The following is a 26,541-nucleotide window of genomic DNA, read 5'->3' as shown; positions in this document are numbered from 1 at the left end:
GAGTGGGAATAGGTACCTCCCAAAGTGAGGTGCAACAGCTACTCTTTTGAATGTTTGAACGGCAAAGATTAACTGTTCTTTGGTCAACATTATTGGAAAACTGCCCAAAAATTGCAGAAAAATTCTGAGGTACTTGCCTCTGCTATCTGAATGAATTAGAAATGTTGGGATTATGCTTCCACACCTAAAGTTATCCCCATAATGGAGAAAATATTGAGTTAAACCAAATACTTCCTATGGAGCTCTGTAAAGTGAGGTTGTTCAGGGATTCACCCATGGAAACAACTGGTTCTGCATTTTCAAGAAAGCTGGGAATTTAGTTTTAAACCTTAACTTCAAACAGCATTAAATGTGGAAATTATTTTTCATTAAGTCTAGCAACTGTACAATGTAGGCTGAACTGAAATTCAGTTTAAATGTTAATTAATTAAACAAAATGTTTGTTCTCAATAAGAGAGGATTTAATATACCTGAAGTCAACAAATTTTCGATACTTGGTGTTATGCTGGTGCCTTGGTTAAGTTTGATTAAGCCATGTGACAAAATTTCATTTGGTGTTGAACAGATTTTAGTTTACTATCTAACCTCTGCACTACGTGTGGCACTAGACTCAATGATACAATCTACCAACAAGATGCTTTTTGAATTACAGAACATAATAAAGCCACTAAAAGTTGGACAAAGAACTACTGCTCTCATAAACTGAGATATTGTACACCTTTTACTCTACTTGCCACAGTATGCACCACCCAGTGTTATATATTGTTTGGAAATGTTGTCCAATTTTAATTTATATCTCCATATTTTATTGTGAATATGATTATTGCCATGTTGTTTACATTTTTTGTATGACTTACACAGGTTGGGTATTGCTGCCTATTTATTGGATTCCCTGGATAATGCCCTACTGATCATAATAGTCATTCTAAAAAGAATAAATTTTGGAAATGCGGCTAACATTCTTGCTTCATATTCCCCCTGTTCCACAACTGGGTGTCACATCATAATACAAAATAGTGTAAAATCGAAATAGCTCAAACACAAATAATCACAGCACGGCTATAGTGGTTCTTCAACAAGAAACCTAGATGGCAAAATCAAGTCGATTACTTCATAACACATACATACATAAATATTTTTTAATTACAAATTGAACAAATTACCCCTCTTAGTTCATGGTTGAATATCTACTAAATGTTCATAAGACCATTTTTAGCTCTACATCACTCAATACAAAGCCATATTAATTCATATTTTAGTTTGTTCTTTTATCAACAGACCTTGTGAGGGTGTGTTACAGTGACCTCGAACTTCAGCATTCTCATGATCAACAATTCTGCTTGAACTATGGCATCACGCATGTTCCAGTACTCATCTCCAAGCTCCAAAGGTGCTGAACCTCTATGCAGAGTATTATGTGTCACATTAATAACATCTCTTATCTTCAGGGGATCATCTTTCACTTTTCCAGCAAGGTATAATGTTGTTGCAGCAATTAACTGAAACATAACAAAGCAAAAATATGTGCTATATGAAAATGGTATCAAATCAACACTAATGAGTAAATTAATTGCAGGTAGCTGTCATCTTCAGGTGAGTAGTTGCCTCTTCTTATTTTTGTTAACTGTTTTCAACCTGGTATTTTCTTTATTGTACTAGAGACTCAACAGTGATGGTGTGGATAGGTTAGTCATAACACAAGATAACAATGTATATGATTATAGTCAGATAATTAGGAACAGATGCACCAGGCACCCCCTCTTCAAAGATGTGCAAACAATGAGCTGCTTGTGTGCCAGAGTATCATTGGTATATAATGTGTATCCCTTTTCAGGTAATACAGTTGCTGCCAGAGTAAACTGTCACTGTCAACAATGTGTGGATGCTACTGACTGCCTTCGGCAGGTATACACTACAACATTATCATGGCCTTGTTTCAATACCTTAATTACAAAAAAAATGGTTGGGGAAAAAAAGAAAAAAAAATCAGCCAAACAGTGGCAAAACAAAGGTTTATTACCCCTTGTCCTAGGTTTCGATATTTCTAAAATATCTTCTTCAGGAGAAGTTAGCCTTTGTCTTTGGCAAGGAGTATGCTAAAGTTATGCAAATATTTTATCATTTGACTCCAGCTATGGTTTTATGTCGACAAGAGCCCTCACCAGTGGGTGAATACATTTGTGCATTTATTCTGACGTGCACTGAATGTAATCTGACTGTTGTCTTAAGCCATGGCACATGATGTTTCTGGTTTTTATATCAATTTTATGTATCACAAGAGCCACTCGGCTTCAGCTAATGTAATTTACGACCATGTGATGTAACAAGGCCCACTCCTTCTAAAAGTGAGAAATTGCTGTGAAGTGATCAACAAAGGATGAACAAATGTGTATGAAAAAACTCTACTCAGATGTCTGTCGGTCATTACAGACCATGTGAGGGTAGTAAACATTTCAGAAGTGATACTGAAGTTTGAATGGAGCGACTGAATGGCTTAAAGGACTGGCGGCAGCCGACTACTAGACAGAGAATCTAAAGATCATGGTTGGACAAGAAAAGACTAACAATGAAGGTGATTACATGGCCATAAAGAAATCTTCAGTTTTGTGAATGAGGCAGTTTCAAATAAAATATAATACTTGAATTTATTAAACCCAAATAGTCATTACTCAATGGATTACCTTCGTATGTTAACAAAATGGAGAGTGCTGAACCCCTTCTCTCCGATGTGTTAAGATATACTATGCTCGACTCTAACAACCGAACCACATCTTTCGTCTGGGCTTTGATTATCTATCATCATATTCCGGAATGAGGGACACGCCCTACCCAAGATCCTCCCCACATCTCAAAGTGATGTTCCGTCGCCCAACCAACCTACACAACATCCTAGTCCATCATGTCGGTCCCAATCCTGACCCCTTGTAACAGGTATCATATCCCAGTGGAACAGCCATGTGCAAGACCTACCCAATCCAGACACCCAACACTTCCTATTCCAGTCCCATCATTGATGTATCTCACCCCATCAAAGGAAGGCAACCTGTGAAATCAGCCATATCATTCACCGGCTCTGCTGCAACCCTAGCACAGCTTTTTACATTGGCATGACTACCAATCTGCTGTCCATCAGGATGAATGGACACTGCCACACTGTGACAGGAGCAAAGTAAACCACACAGTGGCACAACACGCAGGTGAATATAACATGCTTGATTTCAATGACTGCTTGACAACCAGTGCCATCTGGATCCTCCCCTCCACCACCAGCTTTTTCTCAATCGCACAGATGGGAATTATCCTTTCAGCATATTCTCAATTCTTGAAATCATCCCAGCCTGAACCTGTCCCCACACCCTCCACCCAACAGTTGCCGCCCCCTCCATCAGATCATCCCCTCATTCTTTATGCTCCCTGCCCTCATTGTGTGCTGCCCTCCGCAAATGCACTTGCCTGTCCTTTCCTCTTCCCTACTCCTCTCCATTTTCCGCTCCCTTCCCCCCACCTGTCCACATCCCACCTCCAAACACTGTGCCTGGTTGTGTCATCAGGTTGTGACCTATGACCTAGTCCCTGCATGCCACATTAGACAGCACTCTTCTACCACCACCACCCCCCCCCCCCCCCCCTCCCCCGCCACCAACCAGCCGAGTACCCTGCTATCCCTCTCTCTTTTCCACTCCACTCCAGATTGCCATTTACATGACAGTCTTATTCTGAACAGAACTTCCAGTAGTAGTGGCCATGTGTGTGTGAGGTGTGCTTGTTCGTGTGAATGTGTACCTCTTTACTTTGTTGAAGCATGCTTTGGCCAAAAGCTAGAATGTTTAATGGCCTTTTTGTTGTACCTGTCTGCAACTCAATAGGTAATCTTTATAGGAACTGGCAGTCTGTTCCTTTCTTAATATTGCTGATACAGTCTGTAAATTAATGTAATACAAATTGAGGGGAGTGGGCAAAAATAAAAAGAACAGAGTGGAAACTCACATAACAATCATATCCGCTACTGTCAGTCTCTTTGAAAAATCTGTGGAATAAAACAGCTGCAGTTGCTATGGTCAATGGCTGTGCTTCCAGCTTCACACCTGAAACAAATAAAACAATTCTGAAACAAAATACAAATTTTAACTCCAAAAAGGTATCACAACTTCATAACTTGCTAGCTCTTAATGAACCACTAATATTTTCAGCCAACATGTACTACTATCCACAAAGTTTACTTCCACAAAAATTGTGTATCTAGACATCACAATCAGAGAGACAACTATGAAAATACTGAGCTGGCAAACAGCTAACATGTTTCTGTATTCATAGTCCATGACCCTCAATGTAAAAATACCCAACACATTCAACCCTTAACGTGTTTCATCAGCACCTCTCAACTACGCATGTATCCAATTTTGAAGAACAAAAGTTTGCTTTTATCTGCTGGGTTTTGCATTTTCATTGCTGCTACTAATGAGCTGACTATTTTTTAACATGTCTGAGTTTCATACTGGACTACTGTTTTCCATGCAAAAACTGATACGGTATTCAAATATTTGCACAGAAAAATACATTTGTATCAACAAAATGACTGATTTTGACTGATTTATGTAAATGAGCTAGCATCTTTTCATAAAAATAAAAAAGTAAATGCATGTGTGACTCTGAGAAGTAACAAACTTTATCTTACAACTGAAACTAATTGCAAGCATGCAAAATTCTTTCAACAAAAACTTTAAAATCTGTTCCACATTTTGTATAAAATAAAAAAATTAAAAAAAAAAGTGGGGGAAAAGGAAATGTTACATAGATACGTAAAAATACGTTTTTAGAGCCAGATTACAATACAACTGAAAAATAACGGTTTGGAATAATGAGAAATCATGTTGCCAGATGTGTGCAATAAACAATGCTTCAATGTTCTCTATGGCACATGTAACATACACCACAAAATGATGACTTTTGTGAACAATCAGTACATTCAATGAAAGATCACTAAATGTTTAGCCTCATAACTACACATGCCAGTGAACAATAAACATTTATTACACACACTTTAGATCGAGTACTTTTCCAGAGTACTGAAAACATGCAAAAGTTGTGCCCTTACTAAAGAAAGGTAATGCAGAAAGTATCAAAATCTACAGGCCAGTCCCACTACTGCCTTCATTTTAAAAAAAATTTAACTGAATCAATCACGAATGGTAGACTAATGAGTTACATGAATAAATACATCTTTTTAACGAAGCACAGTTTGCTGCAGAGTTATGTGCACACCCCTACCTCACCTTACGCTGAATATTTCTGAAGTGCTAGTCGTGCTCTAAATTTTGTCACTGTCAAAACAAAATAAATTTTATGGATGTAAATGTTACTTATATATTTAATTTCTCATTATGAAGCTTTTCTGCAGACAAATTACTGTACCAGCAATCCAACAGTTATCTTAAAATACGTGTCTCAAACAAGAATAACAAATTTTCAACAGTTTTCCGATTTTGATAACCAATTCTAACTAAACAAAACTAACTAAAGAAATGAATTAGTCTGTTAGTAGTTAGGTTTTGGAACACAAAACACGAGTTACTACTTTTCAGGATGCAAATTATACTGTTAAACTTTAGAATGTTTTATTGGTTAAGTCACATTACAGCCATTTGTGATACCACTCCCAAGGGGAAGCCACGACATTTGGAACGCGGATTTACTGCAAACTTCGTACGCTCTTAGTACTCCATTAGGACAACAAAATGTATAAGCAGTAGTGCGTACTTCTCAAGCGTTATTGAGAAAATCTCAAGATAATTTCAGTCATCAAATATATAGCTTTGCGTGGCCATTTTTACCAGGAAGTGGCGGCAGCAGAGTGGGTAGCATTCTGAAAATGTATGCTTGTCCATGATTTGAGAAATCCCTTATACCTGGAAGGAGCCTGAAACTACTTGTTACCTCAAAGTTTAGACCAGCACAGATGGCTTTCGAAAGATGTACAATTAATCGTCGCTTTCGACATTACGAGTACAATGGCAAGATGGTATTTTTCGTAAAAACATGGAAAACAAAGTTACAAGGTACCAGCTGCATTGAATAAATGCTGTTTCTGCATACGCAAGGTCTTTTGAGGTTTTCATGGAAAAACAAACCTCGTTAACATTTTCAAAAACCTCTCTTTCAGCCGATAATTTGGAAGTAAACCATGCATAATGCAGCAATTCCTCAAATATCGGTGCTGATAATTGATCATGCAGTATCGAGTGTATTTTAATAGCGTCTTCACGACAAGCAATTTCTTGGTCTTTTTCCATTAAATATGAACAATTTTGAAGACACGGACAAGCATACATTTTCAGTATCACTTTATGTGTTTGGTCATTTACTAGTCGAGAGTTATGATTATTATATTATTTGTGATAATAAAAAATTGTAGACTGTCAAATAACATTGTACATTTAATAAAAGTTCGTCCGATTACATGTATTTTTCCCATTATATCAATTGTAATATAAACAGTAAAGAAAATGACTGTTTAAAAAATAAGAAAAAAAGAAAGAAAAACCTGACAAACGGGACTTAATCTAGCGATCCAGCAATTACGGGCTTGAGCGCTACCCACTCGGCTGCCGCCGCTTCCAGACAAAAACGGTCACGCTCAGGTATTTATTGGACGACCTAAATTATCTTGCGATTTTCTGAATAACGCTTGAGAAGTACGCGCTACTGCTTACACATTTTGTTGTCCTAATGGAGTACTACGAGTGTACGAAGTTTGAAGTAAATCAGCATTCCAAACGTCGTGGCCTCCCCTTGTCAGACCATTTATGGAGTGAAGAATGTACAGGGTGAGTCACCTAAGGCACAACACCCTTTTTATTTTGTGAATGCTTACACACACATCAAAACGCGGTTTCAGCAAATATTATAGTGTCGAGGCCACCTTTTTTTTTGTCTGGTTAATGTTTTTACTGCTGGTATCAAAGCTATTGAAACAAGCACATTTTTATAACTAAATTTGTTAGCTCTTGAGAAGGTAATTACAGTGACACAACATTTGTTAATGTTGACATTGAAACCTGTCATAAAAAAATTTGAGAAACGTCCTCGAATTTGAGAGCACGGTGGCCGGAATGGCCATTAGTGATGCAAATACTGCCAAGCACAGCTCTTGTGCTATGTTGTGACAATGTCAGCACATTTGGCTGTTTGCATGTTTGCATTGCAACTCACTCATTTCTGCTTCAATATTCATTGCATACAAACACATACAATCTGGAGAAGTTGGAAATACTGGTTTTATATGGTGAATGTGAAAGAAGTGCCATAAAAACAGTACAGTGATATAGGGCTATCTACGTGGTTCGCCAATGTCCAACACGCCAGGTAATTGCACAAATTATTAACACGCTAGTGCGGATAGGCTGCTTGAACGTCAAAAAGATGACAAGAAAGAGAACTGCAACTGGCAGAGAACATTAAGAAGCTGTTCTGGCTACGACGCTAATCAATCTGCACAGTAGTACAAGACATATTACCAAGGAATGTGGAATCAGCCGCAAGAGTATCATTTGCATCCTGCATCGACAGAATTCTCATCACTATCACTGCAGCTACATCATGCTTCGACACATGATTTCAAATGTTATACAGAATTTTTTCGGTTTGCCCTTCAGCAACTGAGAGAGAACTAAGTCTTACCGAAGTGTGCTCTTTTCTGATGAAGTAATGTTTACTAAATATGCTAATTTAAATTTGCACAACAAGTACTACTGAGCAGCCGAAAATACACACTGGCTTCATCAAGGCAACATCAACAGCCGTGGAGCATAAACTTATGGTGTGGCGTCATAGGAAATTACATTGTGGTACCTTACTTCATCTCAGGCGTTCTAAGGGGACATTCATAAGCACTTTTTGATGAACATTTTGCCGATTCTTCTAGAAGATGTACCACTGGATATTCAACAGTGTATGTGGCTGCAACACAACGGTTGTCCAGCTTGCTCATCCCATGTAGCACCAGAAACACTGAGAAAAGGCCTGCAAAGTCTCCAGATTTGACTCTCCTTGATTTCTTCCTTTGAGGAGCACTCAAAGATGCAGTCTACGATAAATCCTTAACTATGCCAGATGAGATATGTCAACAAATTGCCAGTGGGTGCTCTTACATCTGTTCATCATTTCATCTTTTTAACAGCTATTGCAAAGATGCCTTTCAGTCCATGGTCAACAATTTGAAAACATTCTTAAATAAAGCATAAAGTTATCTTTCTGAAAGACAAAACTTACGTTATGTGATTTGGATGGTTACCAAAAATTGTTAGTAAACTGTTTATTTCGTTTACGTTTGTACAAAATTGCACTACAATGTCAAATAAGTCAACAGCGTGTGTCGCATGTAGATTTAACACTTTCATTACACACTTACATTCAGCATGAAATGACATTTTGTTAAGAAGAATATTTATTTTGCAGTGTACAGGTGGTCACCTAAATATTTTTAATAAAATAGTTAGTTCAACAAATGTATCCCACATGACGTAATTTAGAGAATTGTACTCACAGATAGTTGTCTGATACTACGTATTTTAAAGCACACAACTACATACAGCAGAAGGTAGGTCAAATCTCCCTTCTAACATTTAGATATTAACACAGTTGACTTTGCAGCACGTAAGACATCTATTTTTGAAGAATGAACAGCTTATTTCTCTTTTTTAGCTCGTGTACATCTGGGAGGACACACTAAGGTGAAATAGTTTTCCTAAGCACTTTGTGATAGGCTCCATTCTAGCCTATGTCATATTTCCATAGACAACATTCGTAGGTGAACCTGCATCTAGGTCTTAAGTTACTACTGAGTTCAACATCGACATTATGAATGCTATATCACTGCAACTGGCTTCTCAAGAGACCTTAGATGTAATTAGTAAAGGGAGAGAGAGACAGAGAGAGAGAGATTGGGGGGAGCGGAGGGGGGGGGGGGGGGGGGGGGGAGAGAGAGAGAGAGAGAGAGAGAGAGAGAGAGAGAGAGAGAGGAGTGTGGGAAGAGAATGCAACCTTGGCACAAAGAAAGGGCTGCAACAGCTTGGAGCCCTGAGCACACCATGCACGAATTCACGGAATTCTCAAAGAGGTTAGAGCCCTCCTCACTCTGGGGAGTGATTTGATTAGTAATTCCCATAATCTTTACCTATTTGCCAAGTTACCCACTCTTTGTAGTTTTGCGGGCAGTGGGGAAGTTTTCAATTGATACAGTAAGGCATGCACAAAAATTTTTGAAGTTTTCGGTAACCTAAGTGAACAAGGCAGTGTCTACAGGTTAGCCAAGGAACAGTGTTATTCAGCTATTGCACCCATTGGTTTCTGGTTGTTTTTGGTCTACATCAGTGCAGCCATGACTGATGGAAGACGTTTTGGTGAATTTCAGCTTAGAGTTTGTAGATATTTTATACCTGCTCACATAGAGCAAGAGTCTATTCATATTCACTACATGTGAGTTTGAAGTGAATAAGAACACTCAGCTCAGTATGTTAAGAATATTAAATGTAGTGTCCATGCATTTTAAGTTCCACACAGGAATTGATACTATTAATATCACTTGAGGGGCCTTTGCCAAGCAATACATCACGAGTGTTGGGGAGGCCCACCTCCTTGCAGGAGCTGGAAGAAACGGCCAGACATGTGAAGAACGTTAGACACCTCAATGAGCAATGAGAAACTGACATCAATAAGCAAGAGATATGCACACCATTGGGTAACGCAGCTAATAACAGTTTCGCATTTCAGATCCAGTAGTATTAGCCATCTTAGATGGGACTGTCAAGAGGTTCATCTACATCTACATCTATACTCCACAAGCCACCTTACGGTGTGTGGCGGAGGGTACTTATTGTACCACTATCTGATCCCCCCTTCCCTGTTCCATTCACGAATTGTGCGTGGAAAGAACGACTGCTTGTAAGTCTCCGTATTTGCTCTAATTTCTCGGATCTTTTCGTTGTGATCATTACGCAAGATATATGTGGGCGGTAGTAATATGTTGCCCATCTCTTCCCGGAATGTGCTCTCTCGTAATTTCGATAATAAACCTCTCCGTATTGCGTAACGCCTTTCTTGAAGTGTCCGCCACTGGAGCTTGTTCAGCATCTCCGTAACGCTCTCGCGCTGACTAAATGTCCCCATGACGAATCGCGCTGCTTTTCGCTGGATCATGTCTATCTCTTCTATTAATCCAACCTGGTAAGGGTCCCATACTGATGAGCAATACTCAAGAATCGGACGAACAAGCGTTTTGTAAGCTACTTCTTTCGTCGATGAGTCACATTTTCTTAGAATTCTTCCTATGAATCTCAACCTGGCGCCTGCTTTTCCCACTATTTGTTTTATGTGATCATTCCACTTCAGATCGCTCCGGATAGTAACTCCTAAGTATTTTACGGTCGTTACCGCTTCCAATGATTTACCACCTATGGCATAATCGTACTGGAATGGATTTCTGCCCCTATGTATGCGCATTATATTACATTTATCTACGTTTAGGGAAAGCTGCCAGCTTTCGCACCATGCATTAATCCTCTGCAGGTCCTCCTGGAGTACGTACGAGTCTTCTGATGTTGCTACTTTCTTGTAGACAACCGTGTCATCTGCAAATAGCCTCACGGAGCTACCGATGTTGTCAACTAAGTCATTTATGTATATTGTAAACAATAAAGGTCCTATCACGCTTCCCTGCATCTGATTTATGACCCTTCTTGAAAATGGGAACGACCTGCGCTTTCTTCCAGTCGCTAGGTACTTTACATTCTTCCAGCGATCTACGATAAATTGCTGATAGAAAGGGGGCAAGTTCTTTAGCATAATCACTGTAGAATCTTAAGGGTATCTCGTCTGGTCCGGATGCTTTTCCGCTACTAAGTGATAGCAGTTGTTTTTCAATTCCGATATCGTTTATTTCAATATTTTCCATTTTGGCGTCCGTGCGACGGCTGAAGTCAGGGACCGTGTTACGATTTTCCGCAGTGAAACAGTTTCGGAACACTGAATTCAGTATTTCTGCCTTTCTTCGGTCGTCCTCTGTTTCGGTGCCATCGTGGTCAACGAGTGACTGAATAGGGGATTTAGATCCGCTTACCGATTTTACATATGACCAAAACTTTTTAGGGTTCTTGTTTAGATTGTTTGCCAATGTTTTATGTTCGAATTCGTTGTATGCTTCTCTCATTGCTCTCTTTATGCTCTTTTTCGCTTCGTTCAGCTTTTCCTTATCAGCTATGATTCGACTACTCTTAAACCTATGATGAAGCTTTCTTTGTTTCCGTAGTACCTTTCATACATGATTGTTATACCACGGTGGATCTTTCCCCTCGCTTTGGACCTTAGTCGGTACGAACTTATCTAAGGCGTACTGGACGATGTTTCTGAATTTTTTCCATTTTTGTTCCACATCCTCTTCCTCAGAAATGAACGTTTGATGGTGGTCACTCAGATATTCTGCGATTTGTGCCCTATCACTCTTGTTAAGCAAATATATTTTCCTTCCTTTCTTGGCATTTCTTATTACACTTGTAGTCATTGATGCAACCACTGACTTATGATCACTGATACCCTCTTCTACATTCACGGAGTCGAAAAGTTTCGGTCTATTTGTTGCTATGAGGTCTAAAACGTTAGCTTCACGAGTTGGTTCTCTAACTATCTGCTCGAAGTAATTCTCGGACAAGGCAGTCAGGATAATGTCACAAGAGTCTCTGTCCCTGGCTGCAGTTCTGATTGTGTGACTATCCCATTCTATACCTGGTAGATTGAAGTCTCCCCCTATTACAATAGTATGATCACGAAACTTCTTCACGACGTTCTGCAGGTTCTCTCTGAGGCGCTCAACTACTACGGTTGCTGATGCAGGTGGTCTATAGAAGCATCCGACTATCATATCTGACCCACCTTTGATACTTAACTTAACCCAGATTATTTCACATTCGCATTCGCTAATAACTTCACTGGATGTTATTGAATTCTTTACTGCTATAAATACTCCTCCACCATTGGCGTTTATCCTATCCTTGCGGTATATATTCCATTCTGTGTCTAGGATTTCGTTACTGTTCACTTCCGGTTTTAACCAACTTTCCGTTCCTAATACTATATGCGCACTATTTCCTTCAATAAGAGATACTAATTCAGGAACCTTGCCCTGGATACTCCTGCAGTTTACCAATATTATGTTAACTTTTCCTGTTTTTGGTCTCTGAGGACGGACGTTCTTTATCAACGATGATAATGTCCTCTCTGGTAAGCCGTCAGGTATTTTATCGTTTCGCCCAAGGGGGGGGTCCCTCTAACCTAAAAAACCCCCGTGTGCACGCCACACGTACTCTGCTACCCTAGTAGCTGCTTCCGGTGTGTAGTGCACGCCTGACCTGTCTAGGGGGGCCCTACAGTTCTCCACCCAATAACGGAGGTCGATGAATTTGCAACCACTATAGTCGCAGAGTCGTCTGAGCCTCTGGTTTAGACCATCCACACGGCTCCAAACCAGAGGACCGCGATCGACTCTGGGCACTATGCTGCAGATATTAAGCTCAGCTTGCACTCCGCGTGCGATGCTGGTTGTCTTCACCAAATCAGCCAGCCGCCGGAAGGAACCAAGGATGGCCTCAGAACCCAAGCGGCAGGCGTCATTCGTTCATAGGTACCCTGGAGACAATTCCTGTGGCAGGCAGTCCCAGTAAGGTGCCATATATGTCAGAAATGCTCTCTGGGACTAGTTTTGCAGGCTAATGGATTCAGCAGGCTGAACAACAGTGGCAGAGCAGAACATTACTGTCAGCATCTAGGTGAGGTGGGTAAACACGGGAGTATTGTCTGTCAACACCCAATGGAGGAGTTTAGCCTTAGCAGTTGCAACAGGGAATGGGGAAAGGGATGTACTTAGTGACCACTGTTTGTAGAGTTGTAATCTTAGTCATACACTTCATATTTTAATATTCTGAGAAAATATTTACTGTTTTCAGTGAATGGTTCTACCAGATTCTTCAGTTTTCAGTTAACCTTAACCCAAAAACTTAAATCTAATTAATGTGTAGTAGCAGATGTGACTTTTCAAAACAAATGCCATATGTAACATTTTCAGGCTTTGGATTATACTTAACACATAATTAAACCTTTAAAAAGCATGTTAAAAATGGAAAACAATAAAATTAATAATTTTTTCTTATTTTTTGCAGTGGTCTTAACACCAAGAATTTGCAGTGGTCTTAACACCAAGAATTTGCAGTGGTCTTAACACCAAGAATTTAAGACATTTCACCTTATTTACACCTAATTATGCTGAAATCAGGCAGACTATTGCGTTAATTCTGAAAGCAATTTGTCCATTTTATTGTTGTTGTGGTCTTCAACGAAAACTGGTTTGATGGAGCCCTCCATGTTTGTCTAAGCAGTTACTTAGTACCTGCCTAATTACTGCAACCTGACTGAACTTGTTTCCTGTACTCAAACTTTAACTATTCCTTGAAGAAACACAATATGTCTCTCAAACATATTCTTTTTAGTCATGCAGTACCATAGATTTCTATTTCCCAGATTCGATTCAGTACCTCTCCGTTACTTATCTGAGATACCCATCTCACCTTCAATATCACATTTCGAAAGCTTCTATCCACTTCTTATCAATTCTGTTTATTGTCCACAATTCACTTTCCTATTAGGCTACACAGCAGGCAAATTAATTCAGAAAAGAAACTGTAATACTTAAATTTACACGCAATGTTAAAATATATCTGTTCTTTCAGAAAAGCTTTTCTCTATCTTTATGAAATTTCTTGTAGAGATTATGGTGAACTTTGAAGATAACACTAAAATTATAATACCTGCTCCTCAGTTCTCCTGTTAAACCATCTTTACCTAACAACTTCCAGGCTTTCTAAACCACTAATATTATTTACTTTATTTCTCAGTCCTCAACAGCTCTGCTTCTACTTTAGGCATGTTACACAGCTCTCAAAATGATTTCTTCTGCCATTTCTCCCTAACAGCAGTAAGTGAAATATTCAAGTTGTTTTTAATTTTGTCCAGTTGGCTACACTTACAAACAGACAGAAAATATTCATGTTTCCACAGAAATCCTAGTCCAGAGATTTTGAAACAATTCCTTCTATCTTAGCAAATGAGCAGAAGCATTTTCAAGAGAGAGGAGGGGGAAATCGGCTAACTATATCTCTATAAAGAGCGAGAGCAATTGGGTACAGACAAGAAATGCAAAAACAGAACATGACCACCACAAAGGGAGAAAAGTACTACTCACCACATTCAAAAATAAATCTAACTGTAATGAAAGTGCCCTCTGACTGCCTATAGTCTACCACAGGTAGTGGCTTCATCTTATCCCTCTGCATCTGCATTACATCGATTACATCCTTCATCTTATGTCTCTCACCGCCACCACCAAGCTGGAAAAAAAATTAACAACCTATGAAACCCTCACAATACAAAATGATACTTTAACTAACTTTTTTTACCTATAACTCATGTAAGAAAATAGTTTTACAATTCACCATCCCCACAGACATTAATCATAGCTTTTGGACATAGAAGTTTATTATTTACAAATGACACGATATAAAACACATCCAATGGTACAGTGGAAGAAACTCCCAACAGTATTATGCAAGAAACTAATACTGTATGGGAGCCAACAGCATTATACAAGAAACTAATACTGTATGGAAGGAAAAAAATAATTTCTGTTGCTACTTTCTTTTTATTGAAAATGTGAGAAATTACAGAGTTGCAACTTCTGCACAAAGATACAATGTGACATCATGATGGCAAATAGACCTGCATCTGAACCTATAATTGTTTTTGTGATGGAGTATTGCAGGTCAGATCCAGTAAAGTATTTTTAGTCTTGTGGTGATTGCTGAACAAAGAATGGCAGGGCAATAAAGTGAACAATTTCACTGCTGAAAATGCTTGAAGGTCATGTGCAAGAGTTTCCATTTGCAGTAACACAGAAGAGGAAATACAGAAGTTCAAATACAAGCAAAAATAACTCTAAACAGTGAAAAATATCAATTTTTTTACAATATAAAGTAATTTGATGGATAAAAAAATCTAATAATGAAGCAGTGGCAGGAGACCACACATATAAAAAAAGTTTCACATATGCAAGCTTTTGGAGACTGTGGCTCCTTCTGGCAGAAGGGTCGAAGGGGGTAGGAAGAGGTGTGAAGGGAAAGGACTGGAGAGGCTTAGGAAACGGGTTAGAGTTCAGAAAACTCACCCAGAACACCATGTCGTCATCATCCTGCCCGGTAAGTCTCCCCTGACAAGGGGTTCTGGGTGACTTTTCTGAACTCCATCTCTTTTCCTTAACCTCTCCAGTCCTTTTCCTTCACCGCTCTTCCTTCCCCTTCAATCCTTCTGCCTGGAGGAGGAGCCACTGGCACCAAAAGCCTGCATACATAAGGTTTTTTTGAATGTGTGCTCTCCTGCTGCCACTTGGTGAATGGATTTTTGTCAATCCAATTAGTTATAACTCTAAACTGTGACCCATTAAAAACAGTCAAAGTATCTTCACCACATCAAGCCAATAATTTGATGATACTCATACTTACAATGAGGGTCATTTAGTGCCCTCAGAAGGTTACACATATTACAGACAATGTCAGTCTCATTTATTAAGAGTCAGCAATATTATTGGGTATGAAATACATACAGCCAACCATCTATTTCTCTGCTGTAAATGCTTGCACACTGAATGTCTACGTCATCACCTGATGACCTGACTTTAATGTCGTGTCACCAAAAATGAACAAACAACCAGCAACCTGTCAGGGGAACCCTATTTAGCAAACTGACAGCAGTCACCATGAAACTCAATGCAAAAGCAATCAAAAAGGTGTACAAGCCACCACTTTGTCTGCTCACTGATTTTTTTCATCAACATTCTAATAGCCAATATCTAAGATGTTGATTTTCTGCAGCGTCTCCATTGATTACAATCAGTTATGCCAATAGAACATATCCAGTAACCGATCATCTTTACTAACTTACAACTGTGAAAACAATTTTAGGTACAATGTGATGATATTCGCAAATCACACCCGCTACTTTACATAGAACTACTTACAGTTCTTGCACAGCAATGCAAAACATTTAATAAATTAACCACAGTTTCAGTTGGTACAATAAAAGCAGTTTTATCACCATCGAGTGTACAACACACAGTTTGGGGCATATGACATTTTATACATGGAAGTTTGATTCTTTAAAGAATTGGGTGAGAGGATTTAGTGGTATGTATGGCAATCAGGGCCTTCGTAGCATTTGTGTAATAAACTGAGTCAAGGTGTGGCAAGTATCCCCAAAAATGAAAAAGAAACCTGACAATGGTAGAGAAGTAGTGATGAAAATTTTAATAGTACGTTTTTGTGTTAAATGATGTTAAATTTAAGGCACAAAAAGAGTGGAATGGTTGATATTAACCACAGACTATACTGACTAACTTCATATGATCTTCTGACCCAGGAAAGAGTATAAAAGTATTAAGGTTATAATGTAATGAATACATCAAAAACTGACCAATGGGCACATTCATTGGTGAGGGCAGGAGTTGAGGAAAGCAATGTGACACCATGTTCTTAAAGACTCAGAAGCAGGCAGAAGGTTGTCTGAAATGGTAGCATGATATGAGGTAAGGTGAGCGTTTTGCTGCTGTAAGTGACATCAGTGGGATGCAACAATGCGTCTCAGCGACCACATGCGGTCTGCAGTACCATGTCAACCTCCCATGGCCAGTGAGACTTCTACAGCCATTGTGGGGAAATTCTAGCTACTAATAAGAGTGAAGTCAGCCCTTAATGTGTAGCCTGTATGAGGAAGAGTCTCAACTGTAAAACTGGTCCAATTCAGTGTGCCACAGAGAGGGAGGACCTGCTACCATTCTGGGGAACGGATTCTAACTGCATTAACTTGTTAAGAAATAAATTAGCCGTGGTCAATAACTTTACTGTGCTGGATCAGAACTGTTTTTGATGGTTACTTAGAATATAACATTCAGACTTATTATTTGAACTCCTGATTTTTCTTTCATCTGTCTTAAGCATTACAAACTAAGCATTAACACCTTTCTTATCAAATGCTGTCAGGTGAAGGATAAGACAAGGTAGGGAATGACTTGCCATCACCACATCGAGAGCAGCATTCTGAAGACTTCAACTAAGTGGACATTATAAGTACCTACAACTTTAATAACGGTCATCCACTTCAACAGTTATGTCTCTGTTGTCACTTGTTACTGGAGTCACAAATACTCTCTGCACCAAATTGTTGTAAAGTTTTAATTACTTCTGTCATTATTATGTAAGTGAGGGCTACACTTTTTCCAGAAAGTCCAGGCTTGTATTTTAGCACTGCTGCTGAGTAAATTGCATACAGAGCTTGGACAGAATGGGAGGAGTGGCTTCAGTGTACAGAGAATCTCCACGAGTTAGCTGCAGCTGACAATACAGTGAGAGCCAGCCGTGAGAGGGTAAGTACCAGACACTAGCTGCCCTGAACTAGGAGGCTTTGTACATTTTTACAACCCTCAGTGACGAAACAAGAAATTTCCAGCTGGCTCTTTAAAGGATGCCTTTCAAGTATTGCAATATTAACAGGGAACAAGCTTAGGTTAGAACCATGATACTTGACGAAGAGAGGTAATACTACGAAATTTGATATGCTTACTATAATTGCAGCCAGTAGAAAATAAGCAAAGATAGTATGCGGCCAATATCATTTGGTTCAGTACAGGGGGCAAACAAGCAAGGTTAAGTGATATGGGCCTCACTAGCAGCAACTGCGAACTGAAAATTAACTGTATCAAAACAAGCAAATCAAAGTAACAGACTTGTTACAGAAGTTGATCACATTCTTGACAATCCTTAGTGGACAGTGTGATGGAGTCTTAGTTTAACTGGCACCCATGACAGGACAGTCCCCCCCCCCCTCCTCCCCCCCCCCCCCACACACACACACCTAGCGGTCAGAGGGGTGCAAGAGAAAAATGAAATACAGATGCACCATTACGAGTATAAGATGAACAGATTGATACAGGTGAGCACCATGGTGAGATAAATGGAGAATCTTGAGAGATTACGAAGGAACTAAATGAGGGGCAAGAAGATAGGGGAGACCGAAATTCTGAGGAATCAAGAGTACGCCAGCCCACAAAGTACTATAAATATGGGGATAGAAACATTATTGCTACAAATATGGGAAGAGTTGACAGAAAAATCTGAATTTTTTAAATTCATCATAGGTTCATTGGAATAAAAAATTAAAACAGACTCAGAATCTCTGGAAGTACAGATTTTAAAAGCTGATGAGACTTCGAGATTGCAATGGTGAAATCTATGAATACAGGCTTAGGATTCTTGAAAAAGGGATTGGTTGCCATGAATATGGGTTTAGAAGGGATATTCGAGACAGTCGGGAAGGAAGTGAAATCTGTTTAAATTTGAATGGATGAAGAATGACATTTGAAATCATTTTATATGGACAGATAAGCAAAGTAGATGAGAAAGTAACCATCAAAATCAAGAACATTAGGGAAGAAACGAAAGACAATCTAGAAATAATTGATTTGCGAAAATCATTCTGAAATGACAGGGGAAGTAGCTAGCATTCTGAAGGCAACTATGAAGGACAGAAAATTTAGGGAACAGATCCCCTGGAACCGAAGAAAAAGTACATGAAGAAAATGTATAATCACCCTCCACTGATGATGTCACACCGGATTCAAGCCAATGGCCAGAGATTATACACAGCATTAACTAATAGGCCTATGTGGGAACCCTCTGGGGGTGCTAGACCAATATATACGTAAGGTCTTTTTTTTCCTTTATTAGAGACATTTTTGTTGTTACATGTTTGCTTAATTTCTGCCTTTTCCCTTTTAATTTCCAGCTTGACCCTAAAGATACGGTTTCATTTGGGAAGTATTACATCAAAGCCTTCTTATATCTTAGTTGCCATGGTAATAGTAAATAAACAAATCCTTTTATTACTAAGAACACTATCAGTAGCAGAAGGTTGGTAGTGTATGGTTGTAAAGAGCCTGCATCCAATGAATATGTTTGCCTCGGATGCCAAGGCTGTATGGGAGGGAACGTTTGACATGGAAAGAATGGCAACTGTCAAAAAGTACATACTGTTGTTTGTTGATAGTTTGAATGTGGACAGAAGTGTGTAGCTGGTCTTCAGTGAGGATAAGATCAACATCAAAGAAAGTAGCATGTGATTTGGAATAGGATCATGTGAAATTTAATTGGAGAAAGTATTCAGAGATTCCAGGAATTTTAGCATCTGAACCTCACCATGAGTCCATATGGCCCCCTCCCATGCCTGTTACGCACAATACACTTAGCTTCTCACTCTTATTAACTCATGCACGAAGTTTTAGTGGTAATCTCTGTCTTGCATATTATCCTGCCTTGCACCTTTAAGGTCTCAGGTTTTCAAATCTCATCCAATGCTGTCCCCAACAATCAGTCTTTCCTTTTCATCCCATACGGTGTCTGACCTGACCCGCAGTTCTGGGAGACTTCCCCAAAATCTAGCCCTTTTCCTATACCTCTCCAGTCTATTTCCTTCACCCATCACCCTTCGCCTTCAACCCTTCTGCCCGAAGCAGGAGCCACTGGTTCTGAAAGTTTGCCAATCGCAAAAGTCTTATGTGTGTGTTCTGCTGCCACTTAGCGAGTAATTTTTTATCTGTTCAATTAAATAATTGTTATCAATAATTGTTTTCATCTTACTTTTCTCTGGAACCCAAACTGAACTTCTCCGAGGTTGTCTTCCACCAATCTTTCTATTCTTGACTACTGAATTAAACTGACTGTTCAGAAATACTTACACCCATCAGCATCTACCTTCTTTGGAATTTGCAATATTACACTCTTTTTGAAGACTGAGGGTACTTTGCCTGTCTCACATCTCAGGTGGAATAGTTTCGTCATAATGTGCATTTTGTACTTCTCACGGCGTAATGAATGGTCCATTAAATTTCGGGAATGCAGCCATGCAAATAAAATTTCCTCCACTGATATTTTGGCCGCATATTGTCCGGCCATCCTCAGAGTGTCAAGTGTACATAAGCCAGCGATCCTCTTAGAGGTAACATGATTTGTTCCTCAAGATGCGCAGTCACAACCAAAATGTGATCAAACATTGATAATTTGCAATAACAGTAGACATGACCACTCTGCTCACTAACATTTCATAAGGTGCAGCCACGAGATTCTGTTTTTCTGTTCAGATTTGCCTGATGCATGACTTTGCAACTGCACAACATGCGCATTTTTGCGTACATAATTTCCTGGAAATTTAGGCTGTATGTATATAGCGTTGCTTGCTGGCTTCAGTGGGAATCTTTGCACTTTTTAGCAGACAACGAGTAGCTGGGGACCATGTGTCTTCAAAGGGACTATGCTTAAATTTATAGATGATTACATACAAAGAAATGTCGTACGGAATGACACTTCTAAAGATTATTTGAACAAACATTTGAGATAGGATGCCCAGAGCATCAGGTGTTAAATACAAAGTTTCCAGTCATATTACTTTAAAGACTAGGGCACTGTTAAGTTTCGCAGTAGGAAAACGGAAGAATAGGCCAGAAATTTATGAAAAGTGTATATGAAGATTGTGGACGAATATTCATGCTTTGGTGACTTAATAGGTGCCCCACATCTGAACAAAACAAATAATGGGCTATGTGTAGCTAACAAACATGTACACACAGAAATGAAGGGTACTGTTGGAGGAGAGAAAAAAAAAAAAAAAACACCTCCATCCTAGTGAACTCTGGTATCTATGCAATTTGCTAATTTGTCGAGTCCAAAGATGTTAGTCTACACTGCCTATAATCTTTCATGATTAAAATTGTGTGAACAAATTTATTTATACAATACAATAGAAGGATTGGAAGTTAGTTAACCTCCACACAGCGACTAAGAACGTCCCTTAAGTAGTTCCCAGTTTTGGAAATAATTATTGAAATGCTATGTCTTGAAATGTGAAATAAATAGTTAAAACTGGTATATATGTCGCCAGTTGCTGCTAATGAAATGTTATTGTCAGCCATATGGCTGCTGTTTCCCCAAGCAGAAAAGTCAAAATTTCGCTGTAACTTCCATCTTAAATTTACAAACTAAACGTTGTCACTTTGCATTTCTCGTACCTCTGTCCTTCAGGTACTTCTTTACCTACACTCCTGTTTGTGTTTTCATTTTCTGTCACTTCTTTTTCATCACAACAAACGCAGCACAAGCTTCCAAGCAAAGAAGGGGATCCATAACATGCTGCTTGCACACCAAGGCATGTGGAGACGAGGATGTCCATGCTTTTTTCCACAAATTTTGTGCATGCACTTTTATTTCCGTGCATCTGGGATTACGCACAAGGAAAGAGGCATCGTGTAGTTTTTGGAAACATAAGAGCATGTGAAAAATTCAGATCTTATGCAGATTACGTTTATTTCCAATGTCACATCATGTAACAAGCAGCTAACGAATGGTGAAAACTATATACAACTTGGTAATAATTACATCGTGTGTTCCTCCCCTAGCAATTGCGCAAACCTCTATAATACGACAAAAAAGTTACTAAGAGAGTTTAATATGGAACTATTTCTCCGAGACTTATCAACAACTGCACTTTCTTTTTTCTTAGATTAGATTCAGTTTTTGTTCCATAGATCCAAAAAATGGGATGATTCTCATGGGTGTGGAACATGTCAGAAAATATAACATACAAACATAAAACATTTGAATATAATACTTACTACCCTGAACATTTGTCAGGAGATTGTCGAAATAGGTGAACACAATGTGGTAAACTGGAATAGCTAATATTTACAGAATTAACATGCTGTCAGAATGAAACAGTGTTATGCACTATTAATAAATTTACCATAAACAAAATACCTAATCTTGACTGTTGTGACTAAGTGCTGTCGAAACTGAAATCTGATAGACATTTTTACTTAAGCTGGCTTAACAGTCTCTGTTAAGATATTCATCTATAGAGTAGGAGTTGCCTATCAAAAAGTCTTTCGAACTCTGTTTAAACCATGCTTACCTGAAACCAAGTTTTTAATGGTTGCTGGCAATTTACTGAATATGTGTGTTCCTGAATATTGGACCGCTTTTTGGACCAAGGTAAGTAATTTTAGGTCTTTATGTGGATTGTTCTTATTCCTAGTATTGATACTATGTATTGAGCTATTGGTTGGAAATAGAGATATATTACTTGCAACGAATTCTAGTAAGGAATAAATAAACTGAGAAGCACTGGTTAGAATACAAAGTACCTTGAACAGTTTTCTAGATGATGTTCTTGAATTTACACAACAAATGATTCTTATCACATGCTTTTGCACCCTAAAAACTTTTGCTCGGTTTGATGAGTTACCCCAGAATATGATCCCATATGATATAATAGAATGAAAGAAAGCAAAGTATGCAAGTTTTTTTATATTTGTAGCTCCTACATCCAACATCATACTCACGGCAAATACAGGGTTGTTTAGGCGCTTAAGCAATTCTGTGGTACTCCCTTCCCAACTGAATTTATTATCAAGTTGTAATCCCAGAAATTTAACACTGTCAACCACTTCGATCTGTATGTCTTCATATGTTATACATATGCTGGAAGGAAATCTCTTACAGGTTCTGAACTGCTTATAGTGGGTCTCCTCAAAGTTTAATGACAGTGAATTAACATTAAACCACTTATTAAGGTCAGTGAAAATTTGATTAGCAGCTATTTCTAAATCTGTACTTGACTTGCTACTTATTGCAATGTCTGTATCATCTGCAAACAAAACAAACTTAGCATCTGGCAATGTAACAGATGAGAGGTCATTAATGTACACAAGAAAAAGCAATGGACCCAAGATGGAACTTTGAGTAACACCACATTTAATTAATTCCCAATTGGATGAAGACTGACTGCTTACTGCACAGCTATTTTGCAACGACACCCTTTGTTTCCTGTCAGATAGATAAGACGCAAACAATTTTGCAGCATTGCTGGCGACACCACAATATTCTAACTTACTTAAGAGAGTGCTGCAGTTCACATAGTCAAAGGGTTTTGACAGGTCACAGAAAATGCCAGTAGCCTCTAATTTATTATCTAATGAATTAAGTACATTCTCACTGTACGTATAAAAAGCTTTCTCTATCAGAATCCTTAAGAAGTCCAAACTGTGACTTGGACAATATATTATTTTCAGTCAGGTGCTTAAGAAGACGCTTGAACACAATGTTTTCAAATATTTTTGAGAAAACCGGCAAAAGTGATACTGGTCTATAGTTCGATGGTACCTCTTTATCCCCCTTCTAGTAAAGAGGCCTAACTTCAGCATTTTTTTTAGCCAGTCTGGAAATGTTTCACTGATAAGAGATTGATTACACAAATAACTTAATACAGAACTCAATTCGCACGAGCACTCTTTAATTAACTTCGCTGATATGTTGTTATACCCACTGGAATAGGCCTACTTAGATTTTAAGGACTTTATGACGGATGCTACTTCTGTTGGAGACACGAATTATTTGTAAACACTGGTCTCAGATAGGCCTACTCTATTGCACTATTCACCGAACCTGATAACCCCAAGCTGTCACTAACAGAAATGAAGTAGGCTACTTGTTTCGAGGGTTGTTCATAGATAGTAGATACACTCTCCTTTTTGTCCCACATGATATCTTTATTCCTTGTGTAATCCATGGTTTACATTTTGGTCTCTGTGTGATTTGAGTTACCTGTAGGAAGTGCTTTTTTTCTAAAAAAAAGTTTGAGGGCACACTGACATTGGATATAATGCAGCGAAAATTACTCATAACTGAAGCATGGGATACCACTCATCTGCTTTTAGCCACGACGTCTTCAGCATGCCGGAAAAAAGGAGAGGGAGAGGGAGAAGTGGTATCAGACTCTTCAGTTGACTTAGCTCAAATGAAGCACGCAATACCGAGAGACAAACATACAAGAGAATGTGGTATCGAACACTTCAGTTTACGTCACCTCAAATGAAGCACAGTTTGTTAGTTTTCTGCTCATCTCTCACGTCCACCTTAAAAGTTGCAACGAAAGACAGGACACACTGTAAAACTTCGCACAACCGACAAGAATGGAACAGCAAGCGCAAACGAATAAAGAACAACAAAATAGAGACAGCAATGAATGATGAAGGATCATGGTAGCGGGACCGTAGAGACACCTATTGGTAGCTCGGCGTTTGAGCGTACGCATATCCGTTTAGCACTACCATCGCTCACTATTAGCGGGCGAGGGCACTACACGCTTGTCGAACTGGCTGCCAGCGATTCAGTTGTTGAGAACAGTTGCCGCAGCTTCAAAATGCTTGAAACAGTGAATGACATCTTTTCTCCCACCAAAAACTGCATTGGTATCGTTCCGTATTGCAATTACCACCACAAAAAAATGGAATAAAAAATTTACGTTCGTAAAATAAATCTTTGGCACTCTTCCAAGTTCTCAACATCGTAAAAAAAATTACTTTGTAGACGAAAAAGTTTAGGGGTACGCATCCCCCAGCGTTCCCCAGAAAAACAGCACTGCCTCTAGTGAAAAACAATTTTCAAAAGAGGAGGTAAGTTTATTAACGAATGCTTTGCATTTTCCTTTTGAGTCAGAAGTATTTCAGGCTAAACATCTATCCAGTTCATGTGTTTGAGCAATTTCCTGAGTTCCTCAATTTTTATTACCCTCATGTACTCAGATTTAATCAATTTCATATCCTGACATGTTTCAACATTTAACACAAGATGTTGCATGTCATGAATCAGGTAGCCCATTTACTACTGGTTTTGTGATAAGACTTTTTTCCCTAGATGTGTTTACAAAGATATGATCAATAGCAGTCTCAGAGCATTTACATATCCTAGTTGCAAAGTTCACAGTAGGAACTAAATTGAATGATAATGTTACTGATTGCAATAACTTTTCACTGACAGAGCTTTTCAATAAATCTGCATTAAAATCACCAGCAACCACTATTTCCTTGTTTTTTTACCAAGAGATGGAACAAGAGAGCTTCCATTTTTTTTTAAGGTTAAAATTTCAAATGGTTCAAATGGCTCTGAGCACTGTGGGACTTAACATCTAAGGTCATCAGTCCCCTAGAACTTAGAGCTACTTAAACCTAACTAACCAAAGGACATCACAAACATCCATGCCCGAGGCAGGATTCGAACCTGCGACCGTAGCGGTCTTGCGGTTCCAGACTGCAGCACCTTTAACCGCACGGCCACGGAGGAACATCCAAACATTAAACAATAGCCAAAATATAGTGCACGTACTATTTACAAGGCTGAAACAACAATTATGATTCATTTCAAATTTATTTTATACCTGTATCTTAATCCAAACTTAAGCTTCCTTCCCTTTCACTTACACGCTAAGTCCACACTTCGCACCAAGCTTTATAAACAAACAACAATCAAAATTCATATACGTCAAAGATAGCACTACTTCAACGGATACCAACTTTAGATTTGCGCCAGTAAGTAACTGGCACGAACTTACTCGACTGCATACACACAGTTAACACAGACAGGCGAGCTACAAACCTATTTCACTGTATTAGTCACAATGATGGAAAGCATTCCTTGTGGTGTATTCCCATCGACTCCAAAGCTATTTGCCGTAGAGCGTTAGCATCGCCTACCACGATATGTCGAGTGTGGACAATTTAGTGATTTGTGGTGTCCTCACTATTAATACTTCAAGTTAGAAGCAAAAGAAAAGAGAAGCGCTATCGTCTTTGATCGACGAAAACATGCGTTAGAAGACGAGGCAGAAATAACCTATAACCTACTACAAAACTGAGTTTGGAAAATCTAACTTCACTAGGATGTAATCCTCCGATTTTGAAAATTCGGGAGAGTGTTAGTTAGTTAGTTACTTTCATTTTCCATGGATCATTTTCCCCGATAACTCGTCATGATGTGTAAAGACTCATTTTTCATTCATATTTCTCTGGTATGTGGTGCCATAATTCGTTCAAAAATCGACACAGACTTCACGAAAGAAATTCGAGTCAACAAAAGACTAACTCTTACCTCTGGTCTCCACATATATTTATCAAAGAGCGCGCAAGATTCTAAACCCGAAATTTTTTTATACAAGATGTAACCAATAATGGCAATTTCACACTGGGCATTACGTCACATCACTTCAAAACATTCCACAATGCATTTCAAATCATACCATTCACAGAGATCGCTAGCGGATCGTCACATCACGTCACGTCACGTCAAGATTTCTCGGGAAGAAAGTTTGGAGGGCGGCGCCGTCTCCTAACATCGGAAGTGAGCTATTCTCGCCCTACTCACTTATAGTAATGGATCTTCTGCTATTGCTTCTTTGTAATATTTATATTTTATTATTGTGCTCTGTTTTAGTGCTAAATTCTAAATGTTCCATGGTGACCTTCATTTTTGAGAAATTTAGTACATAAAACTGGAAAAGAGCATATGTCAAGAA

At 38.8% G+C, this 26,541-nt stretch overlaps 1 protein-coding gene across 2 annotated transcripts in view; it reads right to left on the bottom strand.

The window, feature by feature from the left end:
- The window catches only part of LOC124798080 (cyclin-Q), a 56,596-nt gene extending 31,054 nt beyond the window's left edge, over nt 1-25,542 (bottom strand). The window contains exons 1-4 of one of the 2 annotated variants that reach the window (XM_047261321.1): nt 25,408-25,542; nt 14,285-14,429; nt 3,988-4,085; nt 1,281-1,499 (exon numbers count right to left, since the gene is read on the bottom strand). In XM_047261321.1, coding sequence (XP_047117277.1) covers nt 1,281-1,499; nt 3,988-4,085; nt 14,285-14,402 — 435 coding nt within the window. In that variant the 5' untranslated portion in view covers nt 14,403-14,429; nt 25,408-25,542. Of the gene's footprint in view, nt 1-1,280; nt 1,500-3,987; nt 4,086-14,284; nt 14,430-15,262; nt 15,372-25,407 lie in introns of those variants that run through there. The other variant, XM_047261319.1, reaches the window with a different exon arrangement.
- Nucleotides 25,543-26,541: the final 999 nt, after the last annotated feature.

The sequence above is a fragment of the Schistocerca piceifrons genome, chromosome 5 (genome assembly GCF_021461385.2).
Source record: "Schistocerca piceifrons isolate TAMUIC-IGC-003096 chromosome 5, iqSchPice1.1, whole genome shotgun sequence".
NCBI classification, from domain to species: domain Eukaryota; kingdom Metazoa; phylum Arthropoda; class Insecta; order Orthoptera; family Acrididae; genus Schistocerca; species Schistocerca piceifrons.
This window is presented reverse-complemented; position numbering and strand designations above follow the sequence as displayed.